Source organism: Carcharodon carcharias, assembly GCF_017639515.1.
Source record: "Carcharodon carcharias isolate sCarCar2 chromosome 24 unlocalized genomic scaffold, sCarCar2.pri SUPER_24_unloc_2, whole genome shotgun sequence".
Lineage (NCBI taxonomy): Eukaryota > Metazoa > Chordata > Chondrichthyes > Lamniformes > Lamnidae > Carcharodon > Carcharodon carcharias.
Window position 1 is genome coordinate 351348 of NW_024470595.1, and position 18380 is coordinate 369727.

General features: G+C 41.3%; 1 protein-coding gene across 12 annotated transcripts in view; it reads right to left on the reverse strand.

The window, feature by feature from the left end:
- The window catches only part of LOC121273519 (NACHT, LRR and PYD domains-containing protein 12-like), a 37668-nt gene continuing 19288 nt past the window's right edge, over positions 1–18380 (reverse strand). For 6 of the 12 annotated variants that reach the window (XM_041180694.1, XM_041180697.1, XM_041180689.1 and 3 more), the window contains 10 exons: positions 17348–17537; positions 17194–17259; positions 14423–16196; positions 13653–13739; positions 13260–13430; positions 12958–13128; positions 11695–11865; positions 9551–9721; positions 1203–1370; positions 1–1037 (listed from right to left, as the gene is read on the reverse strand). In XM_041180694.1, the coding sequence (XP_041036628.1) occupies positions 941–1037; positions 1203–1370; positions 9551–9721; positions 11695–11865; positions 12958–13128; positions 13260–13430; positions 13653–13739; positions 14423–16196; positions 17194–17259; positions 17348–17537 (3066 nt within the window). In that variant the 3' untranslated portion in view covers positions 1–940. Of the gene's footprint in view, positions 1038–1202; positions 1371–1820; positions 1850–9550; positions 9722–11694; positions 11866–12957; positions 13129–13259; positions 13431–13652; positions 13740–14422; positions 16197–17193; positions 17264–17347; positions 17538–18380 lie in introns of those variants that run through there. The other 6 variants (XR_005942040.1, XR_005942039.1, XM_041180693.1 and 3 more) reach the window with 6 other exon arrangements.

Below are 18380 nucleotides of genomic sequence, written 5' to 3' on the forward strand. Positions count from 1 at the left end.
TTACGACAAAGCAGCATTTAATTCAATATCACACAAAATAATAATTATCAGTACCAATCAAAAAATTCAAGAGGCAAGGATACAGAAGTGAAGGTTAACAAATTCAGCAACATTTCCAAGTGTAAACCATTGCTTTGTACAATGTGACTACGACTAACAATGAGTCCATTCCTCAGGATGTTTGTTGGAGCTGATTTGGTATTTTCATAATCTCATGTTTGGAGATTGATTCTGAGATGATTCTGTTTAAAAAGCGAAGAATGTAAAGGGTTTAATTTCCATCCGAGCACAAGTAACTATCCTCCTGTTGGTGCAAGAAACAGTTTGGGGTCCTTCAACACTGCAAATGCACACAATTCCCACAAGGAATAGTGGGATTCTCACTTGGCACTTTCTGCATGTTTGCTCTCAATGTGCTGGCCAAACCTGGGTACGCCAGTCTCCGGAGCCTCCCGAGTAAGATACTCTGCGTAGGTCACAGAAATGGGTATTGGTCCCTATTGGACAGTGAGACCCAACCAAGCTGAACATCTCCATCCTGTCTGTAAAAAGATTCAATTCACAAAAGAGTCACTGGGCACTGATACTGAGCAGGAACCCTGGGCAAACGTAGGAATAATGACTGCAATTGTCAGTGTCCCACTTCAGCCCAGACTGATCCCCATCCCTGGGTCCTTCATGTTTGTATATTTCCCCAATATCAGTGGGGAACATTCAGCCCTGGATTTGCGGCAGAAGCAACAATATGGGGCCAGACGACTGATTATCGTGACCCTGTTACTGGGCCTCTGACATCACAATTGAAAATGGCGCTCACAGATCGAGCTAGAAACTAGGAAACAGCCAATCGGATTTAAACCTGGAGTACGGCTGCTTAAAGGGGAATGACAGAAACATTGGCCAAAAATGTTCCTATAATCAGGGCAGGAATGCTTATAAATTAACGTGATGACAACTCCACACTCAGTCCATGTCTTATGCCCTGGAGCAACTTCAGTCGGTTTTCTCCAGTTGAACTGAATCCATTCTTCCACAGTCTGTAATAGATTTTAGATTTAAACACGAATCAGATTGAACAACAGTGTCAAAAACAGTGAGACTGGATATTTCAATAATAATTACAGGCAGATATTAGTCAAGGGAGTGTCTGAATCCCATATATATTTTAGTTATTCATTTAATCATCAATAAAAACCACTCACTCGATCCGTTCCAGACTGCTATTGTTTTTTATGAGGCAGCAGAACGCAGGGATAGATTGGTCTGTGAAGGAGTTTAACTCCAGGTTCAGCCATATCAGTGATCTGTTTGTACTGAGAGCGGAGGCGAGATCATCGGAACAAGAATCTGTGAGACGGGTATCATCCAGCCTGGAGATCAGAAGCAAGTAATAATGGGAATCAAGGTAAATCCTAAACTTTTTTTTAATATCACTGTTACTCTTATTAATAATATGTAGTTTTTGTTAATAACATGATTACTGACACTAAAAGAGAGGCAGACAGACATATTTACTGAGCGCCTTTCATGACCAGAAGACATCCCAAAATGCTTCACAGCTATTGAAGTACTTTTTGTAGTTGTTGAGCTCCAATAACTATTTGGAAATGAAGTCCCAAACCAAGACAGTCTCCTTCAGATAGAGTTTTATTACTAGTCATAAAACTCGCCACAGACAAAACTTCTCTAACCTGTTATCCTTATTATACAGCCAAAGTGGGTACTCAGGTTATTAACTCATAATTAACAATTGAACTCCTTTAATTGTTAAAAGCAAAATACTGCAGGTGTTGGAAATCTGAAACAAAAACCATACTTGCTGGAAAAAACTGAGCAAGTCTGACAGCATCTTTGGAGAGAAAGACAGAGTTAACTTTTCGAGTCTGTACGACTCTTCTTCAGAACTAAAGAGAAATAGAAATGTGGTGAAATATAAAGGAGAGATTGCAGGAGATGTCATAAGCAAAAGGTCAAAGGGATGCTGATGGTGGTGATACTGGCTAAAGGGGGTGCTAATGGTGACATTAAGGGTAGAAAGCAGGATGAGCAAGTGACAGATGGCCCTAGTGGGGGTGGGGTGAGGGGAGGTGACGGTGTGGGGAAAAACAATCAAACAGGCTAAAAATGTAGGTATAAAACAATGAATGGAAAAAAAAAATAATAGAAACAGGTGGGAAAAATACATAAATAAAAATTTTAAAAAAAAATTGAAAAAGGGATCAAAAAGGGGTGAGGATGGAGGAGAGAGTTCATGATTTGAAGTTTTTGAACTCAATGTTCAGTCCAGATGGCTGTAGAGTGCCGAATCGATGAAGATTCAAGGATGAGGTGCTGTTCTTCCAGTTTGCGTTGAGCTTCACTGGAACATTGCAGCAGGCCAAAGACGGACATGTGGGCAGGAGAGCAGGGTGGAGTGTTGAAATGGCAAGCAAGAGAAAGGTCAGGGTCATGCTTGTGGACACACGAAAGGTGTTCTGCAAAGTGGTCACCCACGCTGCGTTTGGTTTCTCCAATGTAAAGGAGACCACATTGGGAGCAGCGAATACAGTAGACCAAATTGAGGGAAGTGCACGTAAAGCTCTGCTTCACGTGAAAGGAGTGTTTGGGCCCTTGGATGGTGAGGAGCAGAGAAAGGGGCAGGTGTTGCACCTTCTGTGATTGCATGGAAAGGTACCATGGGAGGGGGCTGAGGTGCAGGGGGTGATGGAAGAATGCACCATGGTGTCCCGGAGAGAATGGTCCCTACGGAAAGCCGATGGGGCGCGGGATGAATGTGTTTGGTGGTGGCATCATGCTGGAGTTCTTTCCCCAACATAGTTACTGTTGTGCCATAGTAAACGTTACACTCAATTTGCAGACAACAAACTTCCCACATGCAGCAATGACCAGCTTATTTGTTCTAATAATGTTGGTTACAGTTTAATTGGATTTTCCTGTCACCATCATGGTGTTATATTACTGCTATGTTCTCTGGTCCTTGCAACCCCTTCAAAATTATTGATCCCTTTCAATATCTGCAGAGGTGAAATATTTGTCCCCTATTTCAGCTGATGTTAAATAAATCAATAAAACCATTCCTTTCTCTCACACTGGTCATTCCCATTGGTATGGCCCAAATCTCCAGTCCCTTGAGTTTAAAGGATGCAGTCTTGAAAGGGTATGGTAGACAGCCAGTTTAACAATCCACTGCCAGATCTGGCTGGACCATTTAATCACCATCATATCCTGCTCTCATCTGGTAAATCTGCTCACTATTCCAGGATCATCCTGAAATGCAAAAGTAACCCTGACTGTCTTCTCAAACCTCTCGCCTGACTCCACCACCCTCACCTCCAACAACAAGTGTGAGGAGTTCACAGACTTCTTTGTCACCAAGATCTAGACCACCCAATAAGCTGCCTGTGCCATGTCCCTCCCTTCCACTTGCCCACCTGGGAACATTTCCTTTAATGCTCCTCCCTGATATAACCCTGAATTCTATCTTTTTCTATCTCATATGATGTCAGTTCGGAGCTAATCTAGTCCATGACATCCACCTCCTGTCCTGCAATCCTATTCCCACTAAACTGCTGATCACTCAGCTTTTCCTTCTGGTCCCTTTGTTAGCCAATATTGTAAATGCTTCTCTCACTCTCAAGTGCTGTCCCTCTCTTCTTTAAAATTGCCATCATTAACCCGTACCTCAAAAAAAAAAACCTGACATTCTGACCCTGCAAGCTACTATATTATTGCGAACCTCCATTTCCTCTCCAGGTCTTTGATTGTGTTGTTGACTCCCAAATCCATTCCCATTTTTCTGGGAAATTCATACTTGAATCCTTCCATTCAGGTTTCCAATTCAGCCACAATATCAAAAAAGCTCTTTCCAAAGTTACAAATGATATCCTAGTGGCTGTGACAAAGGTAAACCTTCTTCCTTTGTCCTTCTTGGTCTGACTGCAGCTTCTGAAACGCGTGACCACACCATCCTACTCCAGACCTCTCCATAATCTTTCAGCCAGTTGGAACTGCTCTCACCCGGTTCCTCTCTTATCGATCTAATTGTAGCCAGAGAACAGCTTGCAGGCTTCACTTTCTGTTCCTGCTGCATTACCTGTTGGCCCCACAAGATCCATTCTTGGGCCCCTTCTGCCTGTCATCTACATGTTGCATCCATGCAACATTATCCAAAGGCACATTAAGTTGCACAAAGCTGGCAGATCAAGACTGAGTGCAACGAGAAAGAGTGCTTAACTCCAGGAATTTGGTACGGGAGGACATTTTAAAGGGTTGACATTTTTTTTTACAATTTAGTGAAGTCTGCATTTTACATTTAAATTAACTGTAATAGAAAACTGTAGATTTTCTCTCGGCTACACACCCGCCGAGCTACCATCACACCCCGGGCCGGCTGCTGTAAATCGCCATGTTAGTGTGGGGCAAATCGGCGTTACCCCACCAAAAATAAATCGGTAACACTGAGAAGCATGGGCTGCAGGATTCAAACTTATGTCTGTAAGCACCAATGGATTTCTAATCCTTTGCTTTAACCACTTGGCCACTCAGCTTGTTACGTCAGTGCAGCCTTGGTCCAAACATGGACAGAAGAGAAGGGAGGCTATACTAATCACAGCACTATAGTGCAGGGGGCCATTCAAGTGGGGGAGTAAAAAAATATATAGTTGTAGTATGGAACAGAACAATTGGAGGGGGTGGGAGACACTGTTCTCTACAGTAACTGCATAAATCCCAAAGTCTGTGTTGCCTGCCCGGTGCTAGGGTTAAGGAATGTCCTCAGGGCTTGAAAAGAATTTAGAAGTGGGAGGGGAAGGATCCAGTTGCTGTGGCCCACATGGGTTCCTACAACATAGGTAAGACAAAAAAAAGAGGTTCTGATCAGCAGCTGGGCACCAAATTAAAAAGCAGAACGACAATGGCAATAACTTCTGGATTACTATTTGAACCACAACCAAATCAGCATAGGGTAAATAAAATCAAGAAGTTGAATCAGTTTGAATGGATCAAAGATTGGTGTGGAAGAAATGGGTTTTCATTCATGGGACATTGGTAATCATGAAGGGACCAGTGTCCTGACTAATTGTATATCTACATCTGTTAAGAGGCCTTTAAGTAGTTGGGGGTTGGAGGGTTATGAGGAGAGATTTGGAAAGTTAAAGAGAAAGAAAAAGGCAATAGACGAGGGTAATGATAACCAGAGTGTGACAGGAATAGACAGAAGATACAAACATAACAGTGCACTATCAAATGGGATCAGAGTAGGAAGAAATGGTAAAAGACAAAATTAAAGGCACTTTATTTGAATGGATGCAACATTCCTAACAAGACAGTACAAAGACCAACAATTGAATATGATATGAAAGCCAATACAGAGACATGGTTGCAGAGTGACTGTGGCTAGGACCTGAATATTAAAGGGTATTCTGACATTTCAAAGGACAGGAAGGAAACGAGGTGGGGTAGCTCTGTTGGTAAAGGATGAAACCAGAAAAGTAGTGAGAAATAATTTTGATTTGGAGCAGCAAAAGGTAGAATCGATTTGGTTGGAGATAAGTAATAACAAAGGAAGTAGTTTATAGGCCCCCGGCAGTTGCTACATTGTAAGGCACAATAAATCAAGAAATAAAGGAGGATTATAAGAAAGATACTGCAATAATCATGGATGATTTTAATGTCATTTAAATTAGTCAGATCGAATTGGCAAAGATAGCCTGGAGAAAGAGTTCATAATGTATACTCGAGACAGTTCCTTAAAACAACTCATTCTGGAACCCAAAGGAAAGGGCTATTTTAGACCTCATAATGTGTAATGAGACTGTATTAATTATTGACCACATAGTAAATGATCCTCTAGATAAGAATGATCAAAGGCTTCAGTTTGAGGGTGAGAAATGGAGGCCTGAAACTAGCGTCTTGAACTTAATTAAAGGCAATTACAAGGGGATGAAAGCAGACTTGGTTAGAGTGGAATGGGCAAATAAGTTAAAAGCCAGGACAGTAGAGAAGCAGTGACAGACATTTAAGGAGATATTTCATAACTCTCAGCAGAAATATATACCGTTGAGAAAGAAAGGCTCTTTAAGAAGGGTGCACCATCAATGCCCATATAAGAAAGTTAAGGATAGTATCAAATTGCAAAGAAAGATGGACAATGCTGTAAAGTGGTAGTGGTAGACTAGAAGGTTGAGAAAATTTTTAAGAAACCTGAAAAGAATGATCAAAAGGAAAACATGATAAAGATGGCGAAATTGGATTGAGACTATAAAAGTTGTAGAATTATATAAAAAGGAAACAAATAGCTAAAGTAAGTGTTGGTTCCTTAGAGGGCGAGACTGGAGAATGGTAAACAAGGAAATGGCAGAGACTTTCAAGAAGTGCTTTGTATTTGTCTTCACAGTAGCAGACACAAAAAAATTAATCCCAAGGATAGTAGAAAGGAAGGGGGCAAAAGGGAAGGAGGAACTTAAATCATGATCACCAGAGAGAAGGTATTAGAAAAATTGTTAAGACTAAAGGTTGACAAGTTCCCTGGAATGGATGGCCTGCATGCTCAGGTCTTAAATGAAGTAGCTGCAGAGATAGTGGATGCATTGGTTGCAATCTTCCAAACTTCCCGATTCTGGAAAGATCCCATTGAATTGAAAAACTGTATATGTAAAAACACTATTCAAGAATGCAGGGAGATAAAAAGCAGGGAACTATTGGCCAGTTAACTACTGACTTTGGGAAAATGCTAGAATCCATTATGGAGGCGGCAGTATGACAACGCTTAGAAAATCTTGGCACAATCAGGCAGAGTCAGCATGATTTTGTGAAAGGGAAACACTGTTTGATTAAGTTTGAGGATGTATTAAGCAGGGTGGATAAAGGGAAACCAGTAGATGTAGTGTACTTGCGCTTCCAAAAGGCATTCAATAAAAGGTGCCACAAAAGTTTTACTCCACAAGTTAAGAGCTAACAGTGTTGGGGGTGATATATTAGCATGGATAAAGGATTAGCTAACTATCAGGAAACAGAGGGTTGGGATAAATGGATAATTTTCAGGTTGACAAACTATGACCAGTGGAGTCCTACAGGGGTCAGTGCCAGGGCCTCTCCTATTTATGATATATATTAATGACTTGCATAAAGGAATGAACTGCTGATTTGCTGATGAGACAAAGACAGAAACACAAGTTGAGGAGGGCAGAGAGTCTGCAAAGGAATACAGATAGCTAAGTAAGTGGGTTAAAATATGGCAGATGAAGTATAATGTGGGAAAATGTGAACTTGTCCACTTTGGCAGGAATAATAGAAAGGCAGAACATTATTTAAATAGGGAGACACTGCACCACAGAGGGATCTAGTTTCCTTCTCAATAAGAACAAAAGAATTAGGAACAGGAGTCAGCCATTAAGCACTTTGAGCCTGCTCTGCCATTCCGTGTGATCACAGCTGGTCTGAAGCAGGTCTATTCCTCCTATTTCTTACAATCACAGCATATGTTTTCACATATAAGCTGACTTGACCCAGCTCTACCTCACCAAAACCGACTCTTCTACTGTTGCTAAGTTATCAGACTGCATATTTCACATTCAGTGCCGAATGAGCAGAAATTTCCTCCAATTAAATACTGAGGATACCTTAGCCCATTGTTTTCAACACCTGCTCCAAACTCAATCCCCTAGTTACCAACTCTATCCCTCTCCCTGGCAACTGTCTGAGATTTCACAACTTGAGAGCCACATTTGATCCAGAGATGAGCTTCCAATATCATAACTTGTGCCATCACTAAGCCCATCTATTTTCACCTCCATAACATAAACCGACTTCACATCTGCCTCAGTTTCTGTTGCTCAAATCCTTATTCATGGCTTCATTAGCTCTAGGCTGAACTATTCCAATGGACTCCTCATCGGTCTCCCATATTCTACCCACTTTAAACTCGACATCAAACAAAACTCTGCTGCCTGGGCCTTAACTCACAGCAAGTCCCATTCTCCTATAATCCTTGTGCTTACTCACCAAAATTGACTCATACGAACATGTGAATTAAAAACCAGAGTAATTCATGCCCCTTGAGCCTGCTCTGCCATTCAGTAAGGTCATGACTGATCTGCTTGTAGCCTCAAGTCCACTTTCCTTCCTATCCCCTAAACCCTTTGACTCGCGTGTTGCTCAAGAATCTAATTCTGTCTTAAAAATATTTAATGACCCTGTCTCCACTGCTTTCTGAGAAAGAGAAGTCCACAGGAACATGACCCTCCAAAAAAAATCTCACCTCCACTTTAATTGGGAGACCCCTCATTTTTAAACTGTGTCCCCTACTTCTAGTCCCAAATACAAGGCGAAACATCTTTTCAGCACTAACTTCAGGAGTCCCATCAGGACCTTATATGTTTCAATAAGATTGACCTTTTATACTTATAAACTCCAATGGGTATAGGCCCAACCCGTCAAACCTTTCCACATAGGATAAAACCCTCATTCCGGGAATCAGTCGAGTGACCCACTCATCCCAGAAATCGAGTGAATCCTGGTCAAGCAAACTCTTGAGTTTAGAATTCTCTCCATTTTCCTCCCCTCACCAAATTCTGCCATGGCCTTTCCCCTCACTTTCTCTGCAATCTCCTCCAGCACAACAACTTTCTGGGATATCTGCATTCCTCTAATTCCGGCCCATCCCAAGTTTATTTGCTCTGCCATTGGTGATTATGGCAATCTTTGGATGTTTCATGATATTAAAGGCACTATATTATCAGTTGTTGTCATCCTCTCAATATTGGATATTACCAGGGAGGCTGAAGTGTCGAACGAAGCAATCTCTTTGATGCTTATGGGACTCCTTATATGAGTCACCATAAGCCAGTCATTGCATCTTTTTTGCTTAGGTGATGCTGACTGTGGCAGAATCATTGACCAGGCCACTGGAGATAAGTCTCCTGCTCTTCTTGAGTGCCATAATATCATTTACATCCACCTGAGAACACACATGGGCCAGCGGTTTAGAGTGAGTGGGCAGAAATTTGGCAGATGGAGTTTAATATGAGTAAATGTGAACTTGTTCACTTTGGCAGGAAGAATAGAAAAGTATTATACTATTTAAATGGAGAGAGATTGCACAAAATACTCAATAAACAGAAGGATATCGAGAGGGGTTGATGAAGTGAGACACCTTACTTTGCATGTCCACAGGTCCCTGCAGGGGACAGTTGGCAGGTAAGGGAGTCAAGGATTATGGAGGACAGACAGGAAAGTGAAGTTGAGACCACAATCAGATCAGCTATAATCTTCTGAATGGTGCAGCAGGTTCGAAAGGCCAAATGGCCTACTCCTGCTTCGACGCTCCAATGTAAAGCGTCATCTGAAAGACAACAGTTGTGACCATGCAGCACACTCAATACAGCACTGGAGTGTCGGCCTGCATTTTTCTGGTCACGTACCTGGAGTAACAGTTGAACCCACAATGTCCTGACTCAGCAGCAAGGTCGACGGCTCACACTTAGATTTTGACAAATGATGTACAGTGCCAGACAATTACTAAAAACACAATTACACATTGTCAGGTGCTCACCGCAGTTTCTGTATTTTGCAGTCCTGGCTCTTCAGAGCTTCAGACAGGAACTTCACTCCTGAGTCGCGCAATTTGTTGTGACCCAGGTCTAATTCTGTTAGTGATCGGTTTGTACTGAGAGCGAAGGCGATATCCTTGATACTAGAAGCTGAGAGGCCATTATCACACAACCTGGAGACGAGAGAGTAATAAAAAGTACATATAAAATGGAAAGAGACACTAATAATGATGTACTTAGCAAAAAAAAATTACTGATATACAGTGTACAATTGGGGATGAATTTTGAAACAGCTACAGAAGTGGGACTGGAGATGGATAGGTCAGCAAATTCCTGTGACTGGCGAGCGAACCAGTTTACCTTTATGGTCCTACCTCCAGGCCATTTTGGATGCAGCTGAGTTAGAGGAGGTGATGTCTACTCAACCACAAGTGGCAGGTAGGCAATGAAACCTCTAAGGGCCTACTATGCTCCTCTCCCACTGTTGACTGGAAACTTACAGTCAGCGGGCAGGCACTCTGTAGATGCTACAACCCAGCCAATGAATGGAGGTAGCCTCTCAGCAGCAGACTTGGGGGTGGAGGCCAGCACTTCATTCACCAGTCCTCCCCACCACCCTCTCAGTCTGACCCACCCACTGTGTTTGACACATGGGTACTGTTGCAGCAGCAGGCTTCCGTTAAGGAAATTCCCTTCCACGATGAGGTCCTGGCAGCTGTGGTCTCTTTCTATTTATTATTTTTTTAAAAAGTCTTAAGAGGGCAGCTCCATCACTCCTACATCCATTGACAGTTCACACCTCTGATGAGGGCTGCTGATGTGTCAGTGCTAGAAAATCCCCTATTGGTGCTCAATTGCCTGACTACCATCATTAATTGGATAGGGCTCTCAGATGCATCCACTTAATTGGCTGCCTCTTCTAAAATCCATTTCAAGATCCCGTAGCCAGCAGTTCCATATTCCCAAACTGGAACTCTACTTGGTGTTGGGATAAGGACCCTGGAAAGAAAATCCAGCTCTAAATGTGTTAATTAATATTAATGTTAATGGACATCTACATTATGTGTAATTGTGTTGTTATTAAAACTGTTATGAAATCCATTAATTGTGTGTGTGTGTGTGTGTGCGTGCCAAGTTAGCAGATAATGGAGTTTGTAACATTTCGGTACAGGATATTCCACTGGTTGTTACTTTTACTCCTGCCTAGCAACAAGGACAGAGCCTCTTGGACTGTTGTGATAGGTCATCGGATCAGTTCAAGAGTCCATGTGTAAGTTTTGAGTCTTGAGGAGTCAATTCAGCCAAGAAACATCCCAGAGATAAGGGACAAAGGCAGGGACAGGAAGAGGTCCCAGTTAAGTTTAAAAAGCATGAAATGAGCTGTGGTAGGTGAACTTTAAGTGAAGTGGACTCAAAAGAAATCTGGAAGATCTACGAAGGCAGCCAAAGGTTGGAGACTCCATGCTATGGCCATTGGGGCAGAAGTACCTCTTTGGAGCACTGGTGTGTTGCTTGGCATGGCCGAAGGTCCGAAATTGTGCTTGTAAGTTGAAGCTTGAATGTACTTAGAAATCCAGGGGAACATAATCTCGGAAGGTGAGATTTAAACCCTGCGAGGTGGGCCATTGTTGAAGCTATCCGAGTTGGAGCAACTTTTGGAAAAAGTTCCAAAGTGAGATCTTTGAAGGTGGAGGTTGGAAATACTTTTGAGAGAGTTAGAGTTTCAGTGGGATTGGTTGGCTCATAGTATGACTAACATATGGAATCCAATTTTGGTCGCATCTGTCATTTATTGCATAATGTGTTGTGTTTGATCACAGTTTGCCTGTTAGTTCAAAAGGTACCTCATACTTACTCAGGGTATTAGATATTGTGAATTGTTTTATCTTTCTGAACTTGTATAGTAAAGTTAATTTTTGTTTGTTCCAAATACAAGGAACCTTCCAGCTTTATTCCATTAGCAGGTGTCTTAAATCTCAAACTTTGTCTACTTTAATCGAAATGTTATTGGTCCCTAACCCACAACCCAGGGTCTGGCCATAACATAATACCATGTTTATTACTAGCTCTGTTACTGATACTATGAATAATGTTCAGTGTCAATCATCTGGTTATTATAAATGCAATCTCACAGTTTGCTACTTACCAGAGTCTTCGTATTTTACAGACCGGATTTCTCAGAGCTTCAGACAGTAGTTTCACTCCTGAATCTCCCAGTTTATTATAACTCAGGTTTAGAGCAGTCAGTACTGGGTTTGCACTGAGAGTAGAAGCCAGATCCTCAGCACAAGAGGATGTGAGACTCACGTCCATCAGCCTGGGGATCAGGAGTACAATTTAAATTAGGATAAATTTCAGTGTTTATTAATAACTCAGTCACTGATACTTATTCGTGTTATTCTAATAAGAAGGTATAGTGTTTGTTTACATTTGTGATAATGATAATGTAGTGTTTATTAATATTGCTGAAAAAAGAGACATGATGTCAAAGCTTTTTGTCTTGCACTCATCAGGGCAGTCACAAGAATATCAAGATTTCAAAGGGAACAACAATTTATACTGCATGAGAAACAGGGCACCAATCGGATGGTAAGTCAACTCTGATCGGTCAAGGTGTTGCTATGCAAAATGCACTAAGGAACTTTGTCCGCCAAGCTTCCTTAAATTGAAAAGGCAAAATTGTTTGAACAAATTCATTTTGCCTGCAAAGGACCAGGTCTTGCCTATGAATGTATATAGCTTCTGGCAAGCAAAAGTAAACCACATTGCGTGCCTGATTGATAATCTTAAATTGGTGCTTAGTCTAAGTCTTGGCACACTTGGGATTACACTAACCAGAAATTTACGATATCATCTCAGCCATCAGTCGAGCTCGCATCTTGGCTCACTTATGTTTGCTAGAAGCTACATATTCATAGGCAAAGCCCAGTCCTCTGCAGGCAAAAGGAATTTGTCCAAGCATTGATCCTTTCCAATTAAACAATAGCTTGGGGGTTGGGGCACATGGGGGGAGACACTGTTCCTTGTTGCATTCCCCAAGGGAGAATCATGACCAGAATTTACGTGCCTTCTTTGAATTTAAACAAAACGTTTGGGGTAACTGTTCCTGGTGCATTCTCCATGTCAATGTCTTGACCATAGTCCACTTGTCAACCTATCAGCACCCTGTTTCTCGTGCAGTATAAATTATTGATCCCTTGGAAATTTGGTATTCTTGCGTCTTTGCCGATGAGCGCAAGGCAAAAAGCTCTAACATAATGTGTCTTTTTTCAGCAATACTCAAATTCTGCACTATCAAGCTGCTATTTGTTAATAACACTCTGATAATCATGGCTTTTATTATTAAATCATTAATAATGTTATTTATAATGATGATATCCAGTTATTATAAACACAATCTGGTACTTACACCAGTTTCTGTATTTTACAGTCTGGATTCCTCAGAGCTGCAGACAATTGTTTCACCCCTGAATCTCCCAGTTTGTTACTACTCAGATTCAGCTCAATCAGTGACTGGTTTGTGTTGAGAATGGAACCAAGAGCCTCAGCAGAAGAAGCTGTGAGAATAACATCAGCCAGCCTGGAAATCAGAGACAATATGAATCTGGATGAATCCCAGTAATTATTAATGCTGCTATTGATACTGATGTTAACATACAGTGTCAGGCATCCTGTTGTTATAAACACAATCTCATACAGTTTGGTACTTACCCCAGTTTCTGTATTTTACAGTCTGGGTTCCTCAGAACCACAGACAGTAGTTTCAATCCTGAATCTCCCAGTTTATTATTACTCAGGTTCAGATGAGTCAGCAACCGGTTTTTACTGAGACCAAAGGCAAGATCATCAGCAGAAGAATCCGTGAAACTGTTTTCCTCCAGCCTGAAGATGAAAGGATGAATGGAAGGAAGGAAGGATGAATGGAAGGAAGGAAGGATGAATGGAAGGAAGGGAGGGAGGGAGGGAGATGGAGAAGAAATAACATCAAATCAGGCTAGCCACCCAATACCTGATAACCGTATTACTGTAATGATGTACTGTTACTATGTACTATATCAGATATCCAGTTTTTAAATAAACAATGCCAAACAATCTGTTACTTACCCCAGTTCCTCTAGTTTAGAGTCTGGATTTTTCAGAGCTGCCAACAGCAGTTTCATTTCTGAATCTCCCAGATTATTACTTCTCAATCTGAACACAAACAGAGTTAGAAACAAATTGGATCAGCCCCTGGTTAAAACTTCTCTTTTTTGGATGTTACCAAATAAAATCTTTTAAAAAGTGCCTGGATCTGCACCTAAACTGCTGAAAGCTGCATGGCTATGGACTGGGTGCAGGAAGGTGGGATTAGAAAAGGCACCTGAGTGTCCTCAGGCTGGCAGGGACAAGATGGGCTGAATGGTCTCCTCCTGTGCTGTAACTTTTCTATGGTTCTACTGAAGAGACTTCAAAAAATTTTCCTGTCACTGACAATGAATCTCACTCTGTTCAACTCCCCATATATTCAGAGATTGTCAGTAAATGACTTTTTAAAAAAAGTATAAAACATCAATGGTTTAATTGTCCCTCAGTCCAGTTTAATTTACAGATGATCAAAATTAATCTCTTGGATCTTGAACGGACAGTTAAAATTTGAGGAATCGTGTCTCATTCCTGCTACTCCATAAATCTCAAATTTCATGGAATAGACTGTAACGTTCCTGACTGTTCACAAGGATCCATTTTAGATTCTCCACTCCTGAGAGAATAACTAACTGATTCTCTGAGTAGTCATCACATTATTACCAATCTGTTTCTCTCTGGCTTAAGTAGTCTATAATATGTCAATCCATTGCTTTTCTAGACTGAACAGCCAGCGACAAATAAATCGTTACCTCAACACACGACATTTATGCAGTACGAGTTCCAGCCGCTGGAGTCCTTCATACTGAATGTAACAGTTCTGCAGATCAAGGTGTTTTATTGTATCACTGAGTCCAATGACATGAGACAGGACCACACAATCAATTGGGGTCAGTGCCAAGTTACTAAATGTAAGTATTTCCACAGATCCCACTGTGGCCTGAGCCAGTGCTTTATTCTGAGACTCAAACAGGTAGTGGAATGTGTTCAGGAGGTTCCTTTTACCAGCTTCACTTGCTTTGTTTCCAATCTGTCCTTCAACCTTGCTCTTCACCCAGTCAATCACTCGGTGAGTCGTTTGTTGAGAAAATGGACCGAGAAACTCCTTCAGGGGCCAAGCTGACTGTGGGGAGGAGAGACCAGCAACAAAACGGAGAAATATTTCAAATCGCCTGTCTTCCTCACTGTCCGCTTCACTGAGGAGCTTATGGATGTCCCCAGGTTCTGGAGTCAGAAATTGTGTGAGCGCAGCTACAAACTCTTGGATGGTGAGGTGCAGAAATGTGTAAACCACATTATGGATGGAAAGCTCTCTCTCCAAAAGTTCCATCATGAACCCAGACAGGAACTGAGAAGGTTGCAAATTGTACATGGTCAAATCTTCATTTCCAAAAACAATCTTCTTCTCAGAGACTCCTGTGAAGGCCATCTCACCAAGCTTCAGTAACACATCACGGGAGTTTTCAATCTCTCGGCCATGGTTTTTCAGAATGTTGTAAATATAGTAGGAATATAGTTGGGTGACGGTCTTGGGAACCTGCTGCTGTTTCCTGTTTCTTTGTGTAAAGAAGGGACCCAGTGACAGGCCGAGGATCCAGCAGTAGGAAGGGTTGTAGCACATGGTGTACAGGATCTCGTTCTCCTCCACGTGTTTGAAGACAGCTGCTGCCACCGTCTGATCTTCAAAATACTTGTTGAAATATTCCTTCCGCTCTTCACCAACAAATCCCAGGATTTCAGCCCAGACACTGATCTCAGCCTTTTCCAATAAATGTAATGCAGTCGGGCGGCTGGTCACTAGCACTGAACATCCTGGGAGCAGCTTGTGCTGTATTAAACTGTACACAATGTCAGACACTTCACACCAGCATTCAGGACCTGTGCACATGAACTGAGGTTCTGTATTTCTCCGATTGTCAGCAAAATCAATCCTGTCCTTGAATTCATCCAAACCATCGAATATAAACAGCAATCCCTTTGGGTTCTTCCAGAGCTCTCCCAGAACATTTCCAAAGTAAGGATACTGATCCAGTATCAAAATGCTCAGGTTTATTCTAGAATTAATAGAATTCAGTTCCCGGAATTTAAAACTGAAAACAAATTGAAAGTCTGGGTATATTTTCCCAGTGGCCCAATCATAAACAATCTTTTGTACCATTGTTGTTTTTCCAATCCCCGGGACTCCGCTCACTGCTGCTGAACTCCCAGAATTTGATTGCCAAAAGAGACTCTTAGCTTTCTGGAACAAAAAGCCTATCCAGGAAAAACTGCTCTGGAACAATTGATCAGTTCGGATTTTTTCCAGTTCTCTCTGGAGATGCTTCTCTCTCCACTCTTCATGATCTCGGCCTCTTGCCAGCAGCTCATGTTCTACAAGTGTCCGATCTCGAACATTAGAAATGATCGTTAGCTCAGCGTATCGATCAATCAGCTGGAAAATCTTAACCTTCTCCTTGGTTAGGATAGTGTTCACTCTCAGTGTTTCAGTTTGTTCCTGGAGCATCTTTTTGTGTTTCTGTTGAACATCTTCAATTAGAACAGACAGAAAATGGTTTTTAAAGTTAGTTACACTGGAATAAAAAAAAACTCTCAAGCCCATTTCACTGTAGATTTAGAACTTCATTCATAAAATTAATGTAAGGAGACAACTCACAATGAACGCAATTATTTAGTAATGAATAAACTGAAATTATGTAGCAAGGACTGAGAAGGAAATTCAAGATATTTTTCATCCAAAGCACAATTGCGCAGAGGTTTAGTTACCAGGGAAAAACAAGAAATGGCTGGTGCAAGTGGTGTCTAAAGGACAACTAAACATATTTCTACAGATAGAGATGAACCCACCTAGCCCCCCCATCGGGTGTAACAGGCTTATCTGGGACAAATAGTCCTTTTCTGTCCCGAAACATTCTCCAGTTATTTTCTACTTTCAATTCTTTGAACAGTTTTCAGTTCTTTCATACATACAACAAATAATTGTATTGTTACAACTGTCCTTTCGTAATGCTGATTAGAATCGAAAATAAAACAACCGCACGCTTCATTCAGTATAATGTTTTCAAGTATATAAAGCCATCACCATTTATTTCAATCTGTCCCACTATTCTATCGATTAATTTTGTTCTGAGCTTTGCACAATGCAGTGTTGGAAACTAGAAAACATGATTATGTTAATTACTGAATTAACATATCGGGTGCATCAGGACCCTGCCAGGTGTGTACGGGGTTTCACAGTGCACCAGGAGCCTGTGTATAAATTTCATAAGTAATGGCAATCAACAGTTTGATTAGTGAAACAGTACAACATTCGTATATTTACAGTATATACAGAAATCGTATGAATTGTAAGGTGAATCTATCCGGAATAGTCGAGGATTGAAGACAAATTCAAACAACTTTGAATTATGCTTCCAGCCATTGAACATCCGATTCTCAGATTTTGAAACTCAAAACGGTTACAGTCAAACATTGTGATTCTCAGAAGTGAAATAAAGCAGTTTAAAATCTCCATGTCATCCCTTACCTTTCAGGGTACTGGGAACTTCGGGTAAACCTCGGACAATGTTGACAAAATCAAATGATTCAGAACCTGTCTAAATCAATTCACATTTCATGAAATCAGATCTGTGTAATATTATAGTAAAATCTGCACTGTTTGAATCTGAAATTGAATTCACCGTGTGATTTTACTGTACCAAGTTCCTGTATTTCTTTCAGTATTTTATCCAACTTTGGTAATTCATAGCGCATTTTCACAAAGGATTCCCACATCACTCTTTGGGTCTGAGAGCCTTTCCTCATCACCAGATTTAGGAGAAGTTTGGAACTGTCTGCCCGGTTTCCCTTCTCCGCAAGCTCAGTGACTTTCTGAAAAGAATAATAATGAATATATTGAGGAGCAGAGTAAAAGAGAAACACTGAGAATGAGAAGAAAATGATCTGCTCAATGATGGGATTTCCCAGTTGTTTTGAACACACAAATCAAACCGGAAACTGATCCATTCTGAACACGAGAAGAATATTCTGCAAATCTCTTTGGCCATTCAGATCCTAGAGCCTGTTCTGCCCTTCAGGCTTAACATTTCAGGTCAATGACCCTCCTTGAATAAAACACTTCACTTGGACTCATTCCTTTTGCAAAGAAATGTGGTTGTCGTTTAGGAGGACAATTATCTAAACCATAGGCCATGACTGCAAGTGTTCCTTGGGGTTGCATCCTAGGCTCAACCATCTTCAACCATGCGCAATAAGGCATTGACTATTAATCAGGCCCATGCTGGTTGGTGAAGTTAAAGTAAAGCACAGCTGCTTTCTTTGTTCGAGAAAGTTTATTGAATTAGTTCACAGTCAGCACTACTCCCATGTCCAGGTATAAACATTTATCGTGTTTTTTTACTCCATTTGCCTTCCAAGCTTCCAATCTTCAACTGGACATTAATGTCCAGGTCACAGCTTTAAACAGAACATAATTTCTCCATGTCACCCATCACTCTCGGCTAAAACAAGTCCTTTTCCATCCCAACATCAGCTGAATCCCTGGAATAGATTGTCTGGAGGGAGGAGAGAATTTAAACTGATTCAACTTTACAGCTCCGCAGCCACCATCTTCCCCAGCGGCCTCACAAATACCCATCACCTGTTTAACAAGTAATTACCATTAAACCTTAACAATGTAACTCTTTCGAGTACAAACACATTTCCATCTGTTTC